This window comes from Ruditapes philippinarum, unplaced genomic scaffold (genome assembly GCF_026571515.1).
Source record: "Ruditapes philippinarum isolate M1 unplaced genomic scaffold, ASM2657151v2 ctg7353_1_1_1_1, whole genome shotgun sequence".
Taxonomy (NCBI): domain Eukaryota; kingdom Metazoa; phylum Mollusca; class Bivalvia; order Venerida; family Veneridae; genus Ruditapes; species Ruditapes philippinarum.
In genome coordinates, this window is record NW_026866105.1 from 26700 (window position 1) to 42442 (window position 15743).

General features: G+C 31.4%; 1 protein-coding gene across 1 annotated transcript in view; it reads right to left on the reverse strand.

Annotated features, from left to right (window-relative positions):
- LOC132731347 (caspase-3-like) overlaps positions 1–15475 on the reverse strand; it is a 33121-nt gene extending 17646 nt beyond the window's left edge. Inside the window, exons 1-3 of the mRNA XM_060717514.1 lie at positions 15458–15475; positions 14836–14884; positions 8092–8238 (exon numbers count right to left, since the gene is read on the reverse strand). Of these exons, the coding sequence (XP_060573497.1) occupies positions 8092–8238; positions 14836–14884; positions 15458–15475 (214 nt within the window). The remainder of the gene's footprint in view (positions 1–8091; positions 8239–14835; positions 14885–15457) is intronic.
- Positions 15476–15743: the final 268 nt, after the last annotated feature.

Here is a 15743-nt window from a genome sequence, read left to right on the forward strand (position 1 = left end):
CTGGTTTCTCTCAGACCCCTACGTTTTCCGTTAAATTATTGTATAACACGCAAATATCACACCAAAGGGGGTGATACGATGTTGTAATACATACTCTAACAACTTTTATAACCAAGTGACAACTGACCAATGAGAAAGCAGCTGATTTATATCATTTATAGCAGAATTTCTTCGAATCTTAACGTGATTTACTGTCCGTCAGGTATCTGTCGCACATGTCACGTGACTATTGGTAAAATTTGAGGCACTCAGTGGGACAAAATTGAAAGCATTTAACGTTCGTACTGCTATCGGTAATCATATTGTTTCACTTTTGGTGTTATTATTATTATTATCATCATTATTATTATAATATTATATCAGTGTCACTCTGCCTGTGTATTCGTGTATGAAATTCAGTTAAAATATAAATTAAAATAACGAAAAACTGTGCTCCTGACAGACTTTTAAAGAATGTGCATGGTACATTGTACAAATAAGAACGGGATATTATATATTTTTGTCTGATCAGTTCATATAAATGCTTAACATGATTTAATAGAAATAAAAGGTATTTCTCGATCAATATGATCTGACGTTCCCCGAATTTTATCTATGCACGGCATAAATACATTCAGTTTCTTCTGGGACATACAATAAATTGTGTTCGATATACTAGTGAACAATATATTCAAACCATTCACTGAAAATATTTTTTCATATCATTTTCATTGATTCATAAAGAATTAATCATCCGAAGACTATCGTAAAAATATTTTATAAATTTGTAAAGGACACCTGACCACCTGTCATATATACGCATTCACATAAAAGTGTTGTATCTTTCTTTTGACATTGTTAGAAAACGAGGTTGCATGCAAAGCAAGCTCTTGAATCCGTACTTAAGTTCATAAACTCAATATAATGTCTATCAGATTACGGGATAAATAAATTTCACACATTATGGATAAAGGCAGCTACATTGTTTTAACCATCCCCATGGTCGTGCGATTTACCGCTATGCTTAATTATTTGTTACATCTTGCCCGACAAAATACTTAATTTATAAGATGGATACTTAAATGGTAAACGGTACAATGTTGAAATATTCATAAAAGATGTATAGTATTTTTATGATACATGTACATGTTTTACGAGTCATATCGACAAATAACAAATAAACCGGTAATTCATGGATATACACATGTATGAAATTACCGATTTCCCTCATTGATGCCTCAATGAGGGGAGGGGGGGCGTATCGATAATTGACAGGTTAGGCGCATAGCGGATAAAAATGGTATGGGTATCGTAATAAAACGTTTAAAAACATAGTTTCTGCACTAACTGCTTCCAAAATTAAATCACGAATGTATTCAGAGAAGGTTAATAAATCTACTTAGCAAAAATTCTCATTTTAGGTATTTTTAGTGATAATTGACTCCGTTGTCACCTTAAACCTCACACCTGCCTTTGCTTTGTTTTAAATATTTATCTTACCTTTAACCTCTGTCAAAGCCGATGACCCGGTAGGGGTTTAACTAAATGGAAGACGAACAGACCGACCGACAGAGAAATATATTATTGCTTGAATCTTTTTACTTTTTGCAAAATCAGATTGTATATAAGTCACATTTGATTGTCTTGATGTATGTTAGCTCATCTGGAGCTTTAATTAGCTCACCAGAGCCGAAGGCTCAGGGTGAGCTATTAGTATCAAAGGGGGATACTCCGGCGTCCGTCGTCCGTCGTCATGCGTCAACAATCATCTTCTTCTCTGAAACCGCTGGGCAGATTTACTTCAAATTTGGTCTGTAGCATCCTTGTGACAGTCACACTTGAATTTGCTCATGTCATTTCAATTGGCCCCTTTTAGGGGTCAACAGAGCTAAAAATAGAAAAACCTTTAAACATCTTCTACTACAGAACTAATTGATGGATGATCACCAAACTTTGTCTGTAGCATTCTTGGGTAGTCTTTTATCAAGTTTGCTCATATTAATTTGATTGGCCCCTTTTAGGGGTCAATAGGGCTAAAAATAGAAAAAAAAACATTTAGGCATCTTCTTCTATAGAACAAATGGATGGATGATCACCAAACTTTGTTTCTATCATTCTTGGGTAGTCTTTTATCAAGTTTGCTCATATTAATTTGATTGGCCCCTTTTAGGGGCTGTTAAAGTTAAAAATAGAAATTACTTTAAACATCTATATCTAGAGAACTTATTGATAGATGATCACCAAACTTTGTCTGTAGCATTCTTGGGTAGTTTTTTTTATCGAATTTGCTCATATTAATTTGATTGGCCCATTTTAAGGGTCTCTAGACCTAAAAATAGAAACTCCTTTACACATCTTCTTCTACAGAACTAATTGATGGATTCTCACCAAACTTTGTCTGTAGCATTTTTAGGTAGTCTTTTATCAAATTTACTAATATTAATTTGATAGGCCCCTTTTAGGGGTCAATGGAGCTAAAAATAATATAAACCTTTAGACAGCTTTTTCTACAGAAGTTATTGATGGATGATCACCAAACTTTGTTATTAGCATTCTTATAGTAATCCTTTATAAAAATTGCTTATATTTATTTGATTGACCCCTTTTAGGGACTGCTAAAGCTAAGATACCACAGACCATGGCATTTCTTCAAATAATAGTTTAATGAAAGGGAAACAACTCATGTTGGAATTTCTTTCATACATGTGAGTGACCTGCTGTTTGCTGATGAATTTTTTTGAGATCATGACCTCTTATGAAATAACTTGGATATATAAGGACTTAGTATCAAGCTTTATTTGGTTTCATTCATATTCTTTTAATTACAACACTACATGCAGTGTTTTCTCTAGAAAGCTTTTTCTGCGTTTTTGACGCAGTACTTTTGCATTTGACGCGGTAATATCATTGCCGTGCGTTTTAAGTGACGCATATTTCTGCGACCGTCGTTGTATATATTTTTTTCTATAAATAGCATGAATTTCATCAGCTGATCGGTCACATGATTTATGTTAGACGCTTTAGTGAATATTACACGTTAAAAGCGCTCAAACGCTTCAGATTCTGACGTCATTATCCGGGTAAATTCACAAATGTCTGCTTCGAAAAAAAAAAAACATTGAGGATTGACTTCATTCTTCAATAAAGACAATATTAACGTTTATGGGCCGATAGAATGTACCGTAAACAACTCTACGCCTATACCAAATGAGGTTTCCAACCAAATCAATCGGCGAATGCTGAAACAACTGGGAAATCCAAGCAAAATGATAAATCATGCTCCGAAGCGAGTTTTTCTGAAAGCAATTGTTGGTTGCAGTATGATGGTAATAAAATGACTTGCACAGTTTGTATAACTGAAAATAAAGACAATCCATTCACATCGGGATGTACAACTTTAGAGTTTTGTAGTACCGTATGGTACTGGTTACGGGAGTTGACGGAAGTTCGGAATTAGTGTGTTAGGCTTGACTGCTAACAGTTGGGCGCCATGTTAGTGTAATTTATAACTAGAATAAGTAGGCAATTCGTCGCCTAACTCTAAAAGTGTCCTATGTCTAGTTTTGCAAAATTTGAGATAAATGAACCATTCTTTTTACCTTACATTGCTCTATCTGTTAAGCTTTCGGTTCAAGGTTATGATGACCTAGAAACGGAGTTACCGAGTATGAACTTTGCTCTATGTCCACATTTCGCATGATTGTTTTATCCTTATAGTAGGGTATGTACGTTACTTAGAACAATTTAATAGTGAAACCTGAAATAAGCCAATCAAAACACGAACTGATGGTCATGTGACCTTGGTCGTTTTCGCAATGATAGTGCGCTAAGTCAAAACTTCCGGTAGAGAATTTTCTTGCCAATATTTTTTTGTAATGCCATTTATTTTGTTTCCAAGCAAGATAAAGTATTAATATGTGAGTAAATTAATCTAAAATATATGTACGTGTAACTGCAATTTGCTTTTTTAATGTCGAATGCACTGTAATCTCAGAATTTCAAGAAGTTTTGCAAAACCTAGTAAATACATTTCGGATAAACAATATTTCGGATACATAAATAAGTAAATTAAAGTTAACAATTTCATTTTATGCTTAAATCACTGATATTTTAAACTACTTAAATTTAAATATCATTATAGGTTAAACCTCGTGTTGTTGCCCGACGGCGTCCTCATACACATTTTGGGCTATATCGGCATTCAAGATCTGTTGACAAAAGTGAACAAAGTTTGTAGAAAAATAACGACTTGATAAGCAATTGTCAAGACTTTGGTGTTATTTTGAGATTGATTATCCTATTATGTCACTGCTCTCTGGACAAAGTTTGATATAATGTTATATGGAATGAACAAATCGCTGGACGGGGATCTAATAAACTTGCTAGTGCTGTAACTGTTATCTTAGAAAACGCTTTGAAGGCTCATCCTCATGTTAAGAAAATGACGTTGTGGTATGATAGTTGTGTACCACAAAACCGCAACAGCATGATGACACCTGCTTTATAACTATTTCAACAAAATTATCCTGAAGTGGTTGAAATTGTTCAGAAATTTTGTACTCCTGGATATTCCAGTATTCAGGAAATTGATAACATTCACTCACATACAGAGAAAAAGCTGAAAGTTTCAGAAATTTCAGTCCTCTAAGTCTAATTAGAAATCGTCAGCAAGTCCGTCCGGATAAAACCGTAATCATACAACTAAAATGACGTGCTTTTTGACTATCGAGCGGTTGCAGAGAAATTCACATTTAACTCTGTCCCATTTACAAGAGTTAAAGCATTGAAATATGTTTGTTTGTTTGTTTGTCTCATTTTACGCCTTTTTCAACAGTATTTCAGTCATATAGGCGGGTAGTTTCCTAACCATCGTTCCTGGAGAGTTACACCAGTACTAGACAACCTTCCTCCGCGCTAAGCTACCAAAGCATCTCCTGGGGATCGAACCCACGCCAGAGAGGTACCTGGATTAGAAGTCATCGACTCTAACCCCTCGACCACGGAGGCGGTTTAAAATATTTGAACGAATTGCCGTTTCAAGTGTTTTTTAAAGAGTCATTTGATGTCCAGTACACAGAGGCGACAGTTCTAAGGACAACAAGTTTATCTTGTAAAGTAGACTTACTTCCTTTGCCTCAAATTCTAAAATGTGGAAAGGGTTTGTCTGATGACAAGAAAAAATATATAGAAACCATGCTACGATTTATGCCGACAGAGGATAGCATGTTCATGAAAAGTCTGTGCAAAATATAAACCTTTATAAGTGCAAGTGCTATAGTATTACGCAAACAGACATAATAAGAATTTGATCATGGTATTATTCTATAACACAATTTATCAAATACTCATCTACATCTACATGTGATTAATATTATGTTTGAGAAATTTACTAAATTCAATGCTATGATGAGACATCGGAATATATTTTCTTTTTTGATGTTGTACTTTGGCATCATGTTATTGTTGAATTTATGTTTAAAACTGCAAGCCACATGAACAGCTGATTTACGTTTAATATTAATGACTACTACATGGCAGATTTGATGAAGTACCTTGGCAACAGGTTTTCTTACATTGTTAAAAAAGTAAATAACATTTTAATAATGTTAATCTTAGTCCATTGAAAAAATGTTAGATAATAAAAAAATCAAATTGTTCATGATTTTTTTCACGGTATGACGAGACGTTGTTTTATGTTGTTGTTTTTTTTGTTTAATACAGACATTTTGCATTAATGTCAGTTGTATAATTATGTTAATACGTACAGATTGAGATTTTGCAAAGTAACATGCTGTAAATGCAAATATAAAGACAATTTTATACCTTTTATATGATGTATATCTACATGTATATTTGTCTATAATCAAGATATGTTTCTTTGTTACTTAATTTACGATTTTATACAGTATTTATGTTTAAGATATCAATTTCTATTTGTCTTGACAAGAAGTCATATTTATTAATGTTACAAAAGTTATGATAAACAGTTATAAATTGTTTAACTTGTTGTGACTAAATATCTGGGGACCAATATCATAAAGTCTTATCACTTTAGGTTTGATGCATTACGTTACGTTGAGGTCGGTTTTCTGAAATTATTTTCCCTTCACTTAATTAGCAAGTTTTATACTATTATACAAAGAAACATCCAGTCACATCCAGATGCAAAATGTTTAAAGTCGTTTTTCTCAAAATAGCATTTTGGCAGTTAGGACATTTTAAGAGTAAGCCGACGAATTCCTAGCTTGGCTACGATCCAGACGTGGAAGGTAACTCGATTGTTGGTATTGTCTACCAAAGCTCCATAATTTTACCGATTGGGCTTGAATTTGCCCTCAAATAAAAAGTTTGTTGTCCAATACTGTAAAAACCTTACATATTTTGCATCTGACATTTTGTGTATTCATTTACAAAAGTTATAAAGAAAAAATGTTCCATCAAAATAAATCCTGATGTAGTGGTCATTTATCAGGTCTAGGATTTCATGTTATTTATGGACTGTTCGTAAATTTTGAAAAGCTAGAAATTTAAAGATTTTTCAAACCATAAATTTACAAATGTAAACTCAATGTGAAATTTGCTGTTTTTAGTTTAACACTAAAATCCGCAGCTTCTGACTAGTTTTTTTATTGATTGTTTATATTTACAAACGTAATGTGGTGAGTTTCATCTTTGTATGATGATTTTGGAATATTTAATAAAAGTGAAAATTAAAAGTCATCATATTGTTTTGAATCTTACCATACTGTTACATTTAATCATATAGCATGTAACCTTATAAATTTTAACCTGTGGTTTTGAATTTTAATACAACTTCTACTATTTTCTTACTTAATGTCTGTAATTTCACAGATACAAAAATCTGTAAAATTATGGCTTGTCCAAAAATTTACAGACTGTCGGTAAATATCATAAAATCCTAGACCTGTTTATTCTGCATTATTTTATTCTACATAATCTCATGGGAACACACTTGCAACATATTTATTTTTAATAAAGCCTCCAAAATATTAGAGCAAAAAATTTCAATAATTAGAAGGGCAAGTTAAAGTTGAGCTGGACTGGTCTTTCATCAAGTTCTTTTGAAAAATAACACTAGAAAAACAGTTGTTTCTGGTGAGCGACTCAGGGCCATCATGGCCCTCTTGTATTGTTTTTCACAACCACAACATTCTTAAAACTGAGTAACAAATATGTAACAGAAAGCATCATCAATCTTTTGTAATCCTTTTGAAACTATTTCAATAATGTTGTCACACAAACTCCCTTAGCAGAACAAGCTTTTTTTCAGAATATATGAATATAACGCTATAAACAAGGGAAAGCGACGTCCAGTGAACATATTTCTGGGGAGTTATGCCAGAATATACAAAAACTTTCCCCAGTCACTAGTATTGACAGATCAACAAAAAGTTATAGAGAAATTCCGACTCAAACCGACCAAATTGGAATGACATCTTTATAAATTACAACGCTTGAAGAAAGGTAACCATAATTTGTTTCAATATTTTGATTCGGTTGTTTGTAGAAGATGTCTTTGTTTGCCATGAATGCGACATAACTATAATGAAGTTGATGCGGGCTTGTAGGACTCGAGAAATAAAAAAGTGCTAATTTCATAAGATTCAGTGCAATTACTCCTAATAATGAGAAACCTCTATTGTGAGAAGGTTTGCGATATGTCTAAAAGATATTGAGAATGATATAATCCCAATATACACCCAAATTTAATTATAGAGGTTATGATTTAGAAAGTGTAAAATGAATCTTTGGTTTTGTTTTTGGGTTCTTGCACGCTGAAAAATGTAATAAAAGAATCAATAGTGGAAAGTTAGTTGTGATCAAATTGCATGTAACTATCAAAATTTCGGATAATAAAGCTGTGAGGCGAATGGTACGTATTTCAGTAAGTGTATTGTCCTCACGCCAACATTGACTTTTCTAGATGTAATATCTTATGTTAAAAAGAAATTATGCGTTGAACCAAAGCCACAAAACTCCCACCACCACACTGTTAAGCGGCCTGCATAAGTTCATTTCAATAAGTCTATAATAGGCATAGTACTTGGACAATTTTAGTTTGAAATAAATATTCTGAAGCTTAACTGTTACCTCTCAACGGCGTTGTTTCACTTGTCTCTTTTGCTTCCTGAGGCGGAGAATCTGCTTCTGCATATTTTACTAATCTGCGTTCTTTTTTTGGCAAGTATTCATTCATTCCAAATAGTTCGGCTTCTGAACGGTCTTTATTAATCTTGCCTACAAATATAATCTTTCAAAGGAGTGACAAATTAAAGAATCTATGTACGCTAACATTTCTTTTGCTAAAAACGTACGGATACTTGTACGGTCAAAGGAAGGAAAATGAATGTTTCGTGATAATTCATGCAACACATTTAAATGCATGTAAAGGCTATTTTGACATTACTTTTTATTACTTTATATGTATATAAATGAAAAAATCAAAACGAAGAATGGGAAATATGGGAAGCCAGATCAAACCAGTGGCTTATCTGTAAAAATACTCTAAAGCTTTTTTTTTTAAATTGAAGATTCAGTGGAACCTGTCTAATCCGAACTCTTCCGGGCCAGAAGAAAAGTTTGGATTAAAAAGGGTTTCGGATTAGAAGGATTCTCAAGGGAGACACAGGCAAAATTTTCATTTCTTCGTTTTGATTTTTTCATTCATTACTCTGTCAATGTCCTCTAAATCAATAAACCAGGCGTCATAGGAACAAAACTTTTATCCTTATAAAGAATAAAAATCTGGTTTCCTAACTTGACTAGCGTGGGTCAGGTTAGAGCGTTAAGATATCACATAAGTTCCCACTATGAACTATTGAATCGTTAAAGAACATATCAAATGAATGACTTAGACTTGTAAAATCTTTTACGCATGTTAAAATGAGACACTTGATAAGAATATTGCTTACTGTGATAAGTATCAAAAACTGCATTACTGACTTTTTATCGATTTTATAAGTTATAGAAATTTCTTTTGCATGCCCTAAAAATCGATAAATTTATACTAGGTATTTCAATTTTGCAAAATGTATTATTGTAGTTGTTCTTTTCTTTTCCTCAAAAAAAAAATAAAAATAAAAATCAAACCTTTTACCGTGTCATTCTCATCGCCATCGTAGCGGTAAGTTCTTTGACACTATTAGTCAAATTCAATCAGTTTGTATGTAATCATAGAATAGCAGAGAAGGAATATTTAAAACAAGCGTACATAATTTGAATTTTAAAAAAAAGAGAATGGAATTGTAAACAAAACTATGTTCACCGTTGAACTGTTTTTATTCATCTGCGCCTTCAAAATTAGTTTTTCACTTTTTTAAGATATTTTCAAAGAAACATTTCTCAAAAGCAAGCATACAAGCATACCAATACCTTACACATTGCCAAGGATTTTACGTTTTTCAGTTATTCTGCAAATTTTAGAGAAAATACATTTTTCTATTCTTAAACGGATACATATATCGTATGTTTGTTCACAAATGGGCAATGCTTGATGGCAAATTAACAATTACTGCCGTATGAACACATCTAAGGATGTTTCTTTACTCATTTTTTACCACTTTCTATGTTTAAATGTTGAATTCTGCTTAAGTCGGTAACTTGCACTTTCCAGTCCATGATCAGGCTTAATATAACCGAGCCTTTAAAATGGTTTTAATTTGCTATCGTTATCTATTAAACATCAAAAGTTTTTTTATTACTACACATCTTACACATCTTAATAAAATCAGGACAATATTGATCAGTAAGGTGATAAAGATATGATTTTATTACTTTTTTGAGAACGAGTCATGTTTTGTATGTCGCTAACCCTAAAAGACGTCAGTATTGGCGCTATCATTTTGAAATTGACGTCACGCAGGGAAAAAAATATAATTTTTTAATTTGAATATTATTATTGGCTTTCTGAAAAAGAAATGCCTAGATACACATTGTACATATATATTTATTCATCGAGAAATATGACATTTATTTAGATGTTTTAACTATTTTTATTTATTTGAAGATGAAATATTCACATTTGGTAGGACAGAATATTAATATTGATTTGTATCAAAAGCTTAGATGAAAAGCGTTTATATTCAGTTGAAAAGGTATTGCATGGAAGTAAGTTTGTTGTGGATGTTATAATGAACAGAGTGGTTTGTAATCTTTTGATGTAAAAAATACGAGTATCGTATTATAATTGATAATGTTTTTTAGATAAGACGCATCCTCGACCAACGAGGTTCTCGATCGAGAATTGGTTTTTATGCATCTATTGTTTTTACACAAAACAAACGTACATTGCTTTGTTTTTAAAATACATTTATTATACTTCAACGGAATAGTGTTTATGTTGGATCAAAGTTAATGCAGCAGATAATTAAACAGTCAATAGTCTTTGTTTCAATTTTATTCTATGAAAAACTTTTAAGTATATGTTTGTAATTATGCCTATTTTGTCTAACATACATATTTCTGTTTTCAACTTTTTTTAACTTAGTAACATTCCACTATGTTCCACTTGTTTTCCTTTGTTGTATTCCACTATATTTTCAGCAATGCCTAGGTTTAAGAGGAAATGTTGAGACCACATATGTAGACTTAGCATGATGTCCTGTTACCCGGGCTATTTTATAAATAAAGCTGATGATGATTGAGGCTTTCCCTACATCATAGTACATGGCCATATCCATGGGAAATAAATAGAATACATAACAATATAATGAAATATTGTATGATGAAGCATGTGGATGAGCAAAGCAAATTATTAACATGTTGTAACATTCGTGGCATAAAGTGTCTGTCCTCTTTCTTTGTTATCTTTAGGAACTGTTGCAAGAGAAACTAGTGTCGTTATGAAAACGCACAAATCACTGAAAGGACAATGGAAATTGTTTTTAGGGTGGTTTGAAGGGCATTTTGGTTTATACGTAGGGACGCTTCAGTCAGTATTTTCAATACATAACAACCCACAGCCAACACTACGGAATTATATTAAATAAGTAAGAAATTTGTGTGAATTATGTTAATCTTGCTACGAAAAACATAAGGTACGTCGCCTTTGCCTTCCGGCATACATATCTCATCTGTTATAGCCAAAAATCGTTGGTGACATTCATATATTGAAGTTAAGAGTCGCAGAACATTCGCAATACGAGGATATCTTGGTCAGATTGTTGTCAAAACAATGTTGCCTTCCACAAAAAAACATCGACTAAAAATATAAATCAGCTATCCATGTAGCAGGTCAGTAAGAATTAGAAAGACAAAACAATTTTAAAATAGAAACCGCATTACTTTTGAAATTGTGAAAGCTCGCCGATGATCATTTGTGTGAAAGGTTATGAGAAGTTGATAACTTATTCTTATACTTGTCAGAACCTTATTCGTAGCGTTAATAAGGAGCTGATTTTAATCAGATTGAGGACTTTTCTTACATTTGCATGCACTTTTTGTGCAAGTTTTTATTTCATTTTAAAGTGTCATTATTTGTAAAAGGAATGAAAGTTGGGTAAAAAAAGATTCTTAATATTCCAGTTCTTATGCGCTTATTTATGTTGTTAACCCTGTACATAATTGTTTTCTTTCTTTGCTATTACGAAACATACTTTATAATACATACAATCTGGAAAATACAATTTAATCAGAGTAATTTGCAGAGTAATGCGCTTGTAATTGCTGATTTTAAAATTCTCAAAATTTCCAGAACTTTCGATGAATGTATGTAAATACTAATACAATATTATGACAATTAATTACTAATTGTTAATTTATCATGTTTCAATAATGTCTTTCATTTATTGAACACACATAGATATTTAATTAAGTTACCTGTGAAGTTATTATTAATAAAAGAATACAATGTTTCTTTACACAAACTATTTCATATTTTTAAGTGGGGTTTAGTCTATTAGAAGAAGATAAATGGAAATATATTTCATAAAATGATCACGGATGCAATATTTTCACAATTGAAAATATAAAAGCAGCTAGTGTTCACAAATGAATTATAATTTGATGCAAAATAAACTAACTTTATATTAATTTCATTCGTTTTTAATGGTTTTAAGGCATTTTGTTATTTTTTGTCTGCCTTACATCATGCGTCTTACTTTATCACATTATCATCATCTTTATATTGCATAATAAATTTCTGTAGTATTTCACGAATATTTTAATATTAAAGTATGTCTCGTTATATATCACATTTTATTTTTATTTCTCACGCTATTTCCATTTATTACAATACTGCTTTACAATGGACAGTGAAATTATATTTCAAAACTTCACAGTGAAATAGCAAAACATAATTATAACTATATGAAGATGAAAAAAAAAATAAGTAGAAATATCGTAACAAAGACATAGTGTGATTAATTAAGAGACCCACATGAAAACCTGCACATATCATTTTTAAAGTTAAAAAGAAAATTCAACAAGAACAATTTGAGGTCATGATTTGATGACGTCACTTATGAGAGTGTCTGTTGTTAATTGGCAAATATCAGTAAATTGGCTAAAAAACCAACAAAAAACATGAAATAAACATGAAATAAACAGAAAATTTGTTGTCGTTTTTTGTATGCAAGATCAAGATCAAATTATATTTCACTCGTAAACACCATTATTTATATTTTTCACGGAAGCCACTCATTAAAATGTTGTATCTAGTGTTCACACTGTGAAACATATTTTGATCTTACATACAAAACAACCAAATGTCCTTAACATTTATTCATTATGTTTGCTTTTCATCTGGATTAAATATAGTACGGCTACTTTGGACATTATATTTTAATAATTTATAATTTCAGTCTACTGAAAAGCATGTTATAAAAGTATACTCACTAAAAATTACAAACGTTAAAATAGAAGCTGAATAAAGTTTCTGTCTCTTGTTAAAGTATTGTCACAGAACCCTTTTTCTGTAAATTATATTAATGAAATTATAATATATCTTTGCAAATTGGGAAATGTCTAATTTGTGAGTTAATAATTCTCAATAACTTCATGTATTTGTCTTTACCGGTACCTGTTTTAATTAAATATACTAATCAATTTAAAAGACAATAAAAAATCTATAATTGTGCATCACAGCCACAGAAATGCATGCAATGATTTCTTGAATAAAAGTATCATATATCATCATTTCATTATTTGCGGTCATTTATTTTTACATGGTACTAACGCATAATAACAAAAACTTGACACAACGACTTGCCTTTTGCCTCAACATGTTGTTTAATATAAAATCTGCAGATTCAAATTTTAAGAATTAGTGTAAAACAAAAGATACGTAAGAATGAAAATTATCACCTTATTATTGTTTTTGTGTGGTGAATTCAGTAAGGTTACAGTCAAAGTTGCCATCTATTGTACCTACTATAGTTTAGCAGTGTATAAAGTATATTTAATTGTGCAAATATGTAACCATAACAAATTATACTTTCAAATTATCCGCGTTACAATGCAGATGAAACAATAATGTGAGACTGCTGTATGTTACACTTACAATTTCCTCGTGACTCTTTGTTATTATTAATATAGTCTTATCATGTAACTATTTGCTAATTTTTCTACAATTATTGTGTCTACTTGTTAATATAATTACTACTATTTGACTCTTTAAAATAAAAATGTCTTATAAATGTGATTACATGCTATCATTTACTTCAGTTTCAATTAATTGCTTCTTATAATTAGTTATTAGTGAATTCATGCTAGTTTAACTACAATAGAAGATAACATGCTACTATTTAATACAGTATTAAGTGTAACTACTTCCTAAACTACTTGTATTTTAAGTGAATTCATGCTAATATTATTCAATACTATTATCTACTACAGTGTCAAGTGTAACTAATTCCTACTGTTAGTATTACATGCTACTTTAACTACAATAGCACACTACATGCTATTATTTTTGCTACAGTAACAAGTGTACCTACTTCTTACTGTTATTATTTTAAGTGAATATATGATTATTAATACAATAGTATTTTACATGCTATTTATTTTTGCTACATTATCAAGTGTAACTTATTCCAACTATTAGTATTTTAAGTGAATTTTTGCTACTATTAATACAATAGTTTATTACATGCTATTATTTAATACAGTATCAAGTGTAACTAATTCCTACTATTAGTATTTTTAGTGAATTCATGCTTCTATTAATACAATAATGTATAACATGCTATATTTTGCTACAGTATCAAGTTTAACTAATTCCTACTATTAGTATTGTAAGTGAATTCATGCTACTATTAATACAATAGTATATTACATGCTATTATTTAAAACAGTATCAAGTGTAACTTCTTCCTACTAATAGTATTTGAATTCATTAACATATGAATTATTTATTTCTAGATGGTGAGTTACGGTAGCAGAATCGTTAGTCGTTTTTTGCCAAAATTGGTCAGGGGAGACAAATGGCTTGTTCCCCCTCCGAGAGTTATTTCTCTTTGTTCTGAAAAGGTAGCTGCAGAAAAAGCTGCTTGTACGTTGATTATTCCTAAATGGCCACTGTGGCCATTATTAACTGAAGAAAGTAAATGTGGTTTAAAACAGCAAATAAATCTGGTTAGATTTCGAATACTTAAGAAAGGTAGAGGAAATATAAGGTATTCTCTCGTTAAATCTGATACCGTTTAATATGCTTGCCCTGAAGTTAAATGTTATATATTGATAATGTCTTACTTTTATTACAATCATATATTAAAAGTGTACTTAATGGAAGTTTTCTCCTACAGGTCTTGACTTGAGAGATTCTTTAAGGCGGAGCAGGAGGAGGCTGAGATGAGAAATCATCAGTCACGTGACATAGTGAGCAGTATGTACAAATACCTTTTGCACAATTTTCGTCACTTCCGCCCTGGCTTGTTGCCAAACGGGCCTGTAAAAAACAAGAATGCGTCTTTACCTTTCGTAACTTATTTGAAATTACAATATCTTAATACCGCAGTTGTTGCCATGAAATCTGGCAACTGCCCTTTGACTGTGAAATCCAGTCAATATTATTATTTAAGGCATGCACTTAGTTCTTTTGGCATATAATCTGTCTCATCGTTTTGTTTGTAACACTATAAGTAAATGTATATTTGTGTATTTATAAAAAATGTGAAATCCATTCCTGTATAGATCGTGTTATATTACTTATTACTAGAGTGTCCCAGAATCTGCATTATCAGTATATCAAAAAGTGAAGTTTCATGCACATGACTTAATGTCAGTATACTTATTACATGTAATTCGGTCGATCCTCGTTCTTGTTTATTTATATTTCTGCTCAGGGTTTTTTTGAATTGAAGGCATCGAATCTACTTTCATAGTCAACAATGTGACATTGAATTCCAATTCAATCATTTTCATACGATTTCTTTTATCATTGATATAATCTAGGAAATTATTTAATTTAATCGCATCTATTTATTTTTTTTTCTATTTTTTTTTTATAATAAAATCTTACCTCATCAACATTGTCCATCTCAAGTTATTCCAAAATAAAACTCAAACTTATAAACAAATTATCACTGGTGAAGTTGAAGCTTTGTTATGACCAAGCTAGGTGGTTGTTGCTGCGTCGGTATATTGTGGGGCCCATACGGGATATTATCTGTAGGATGAAATTGTTGTCTTGTCCTTACCGTGGTAAAAAGACTGGATTGGTCAGTTTTCTGCTCGACTGCGTCGGAGTTTATATAGTCACACGGCGTGACTCATATTCAGTTTATATCGAGTTATTTACAGAGGAC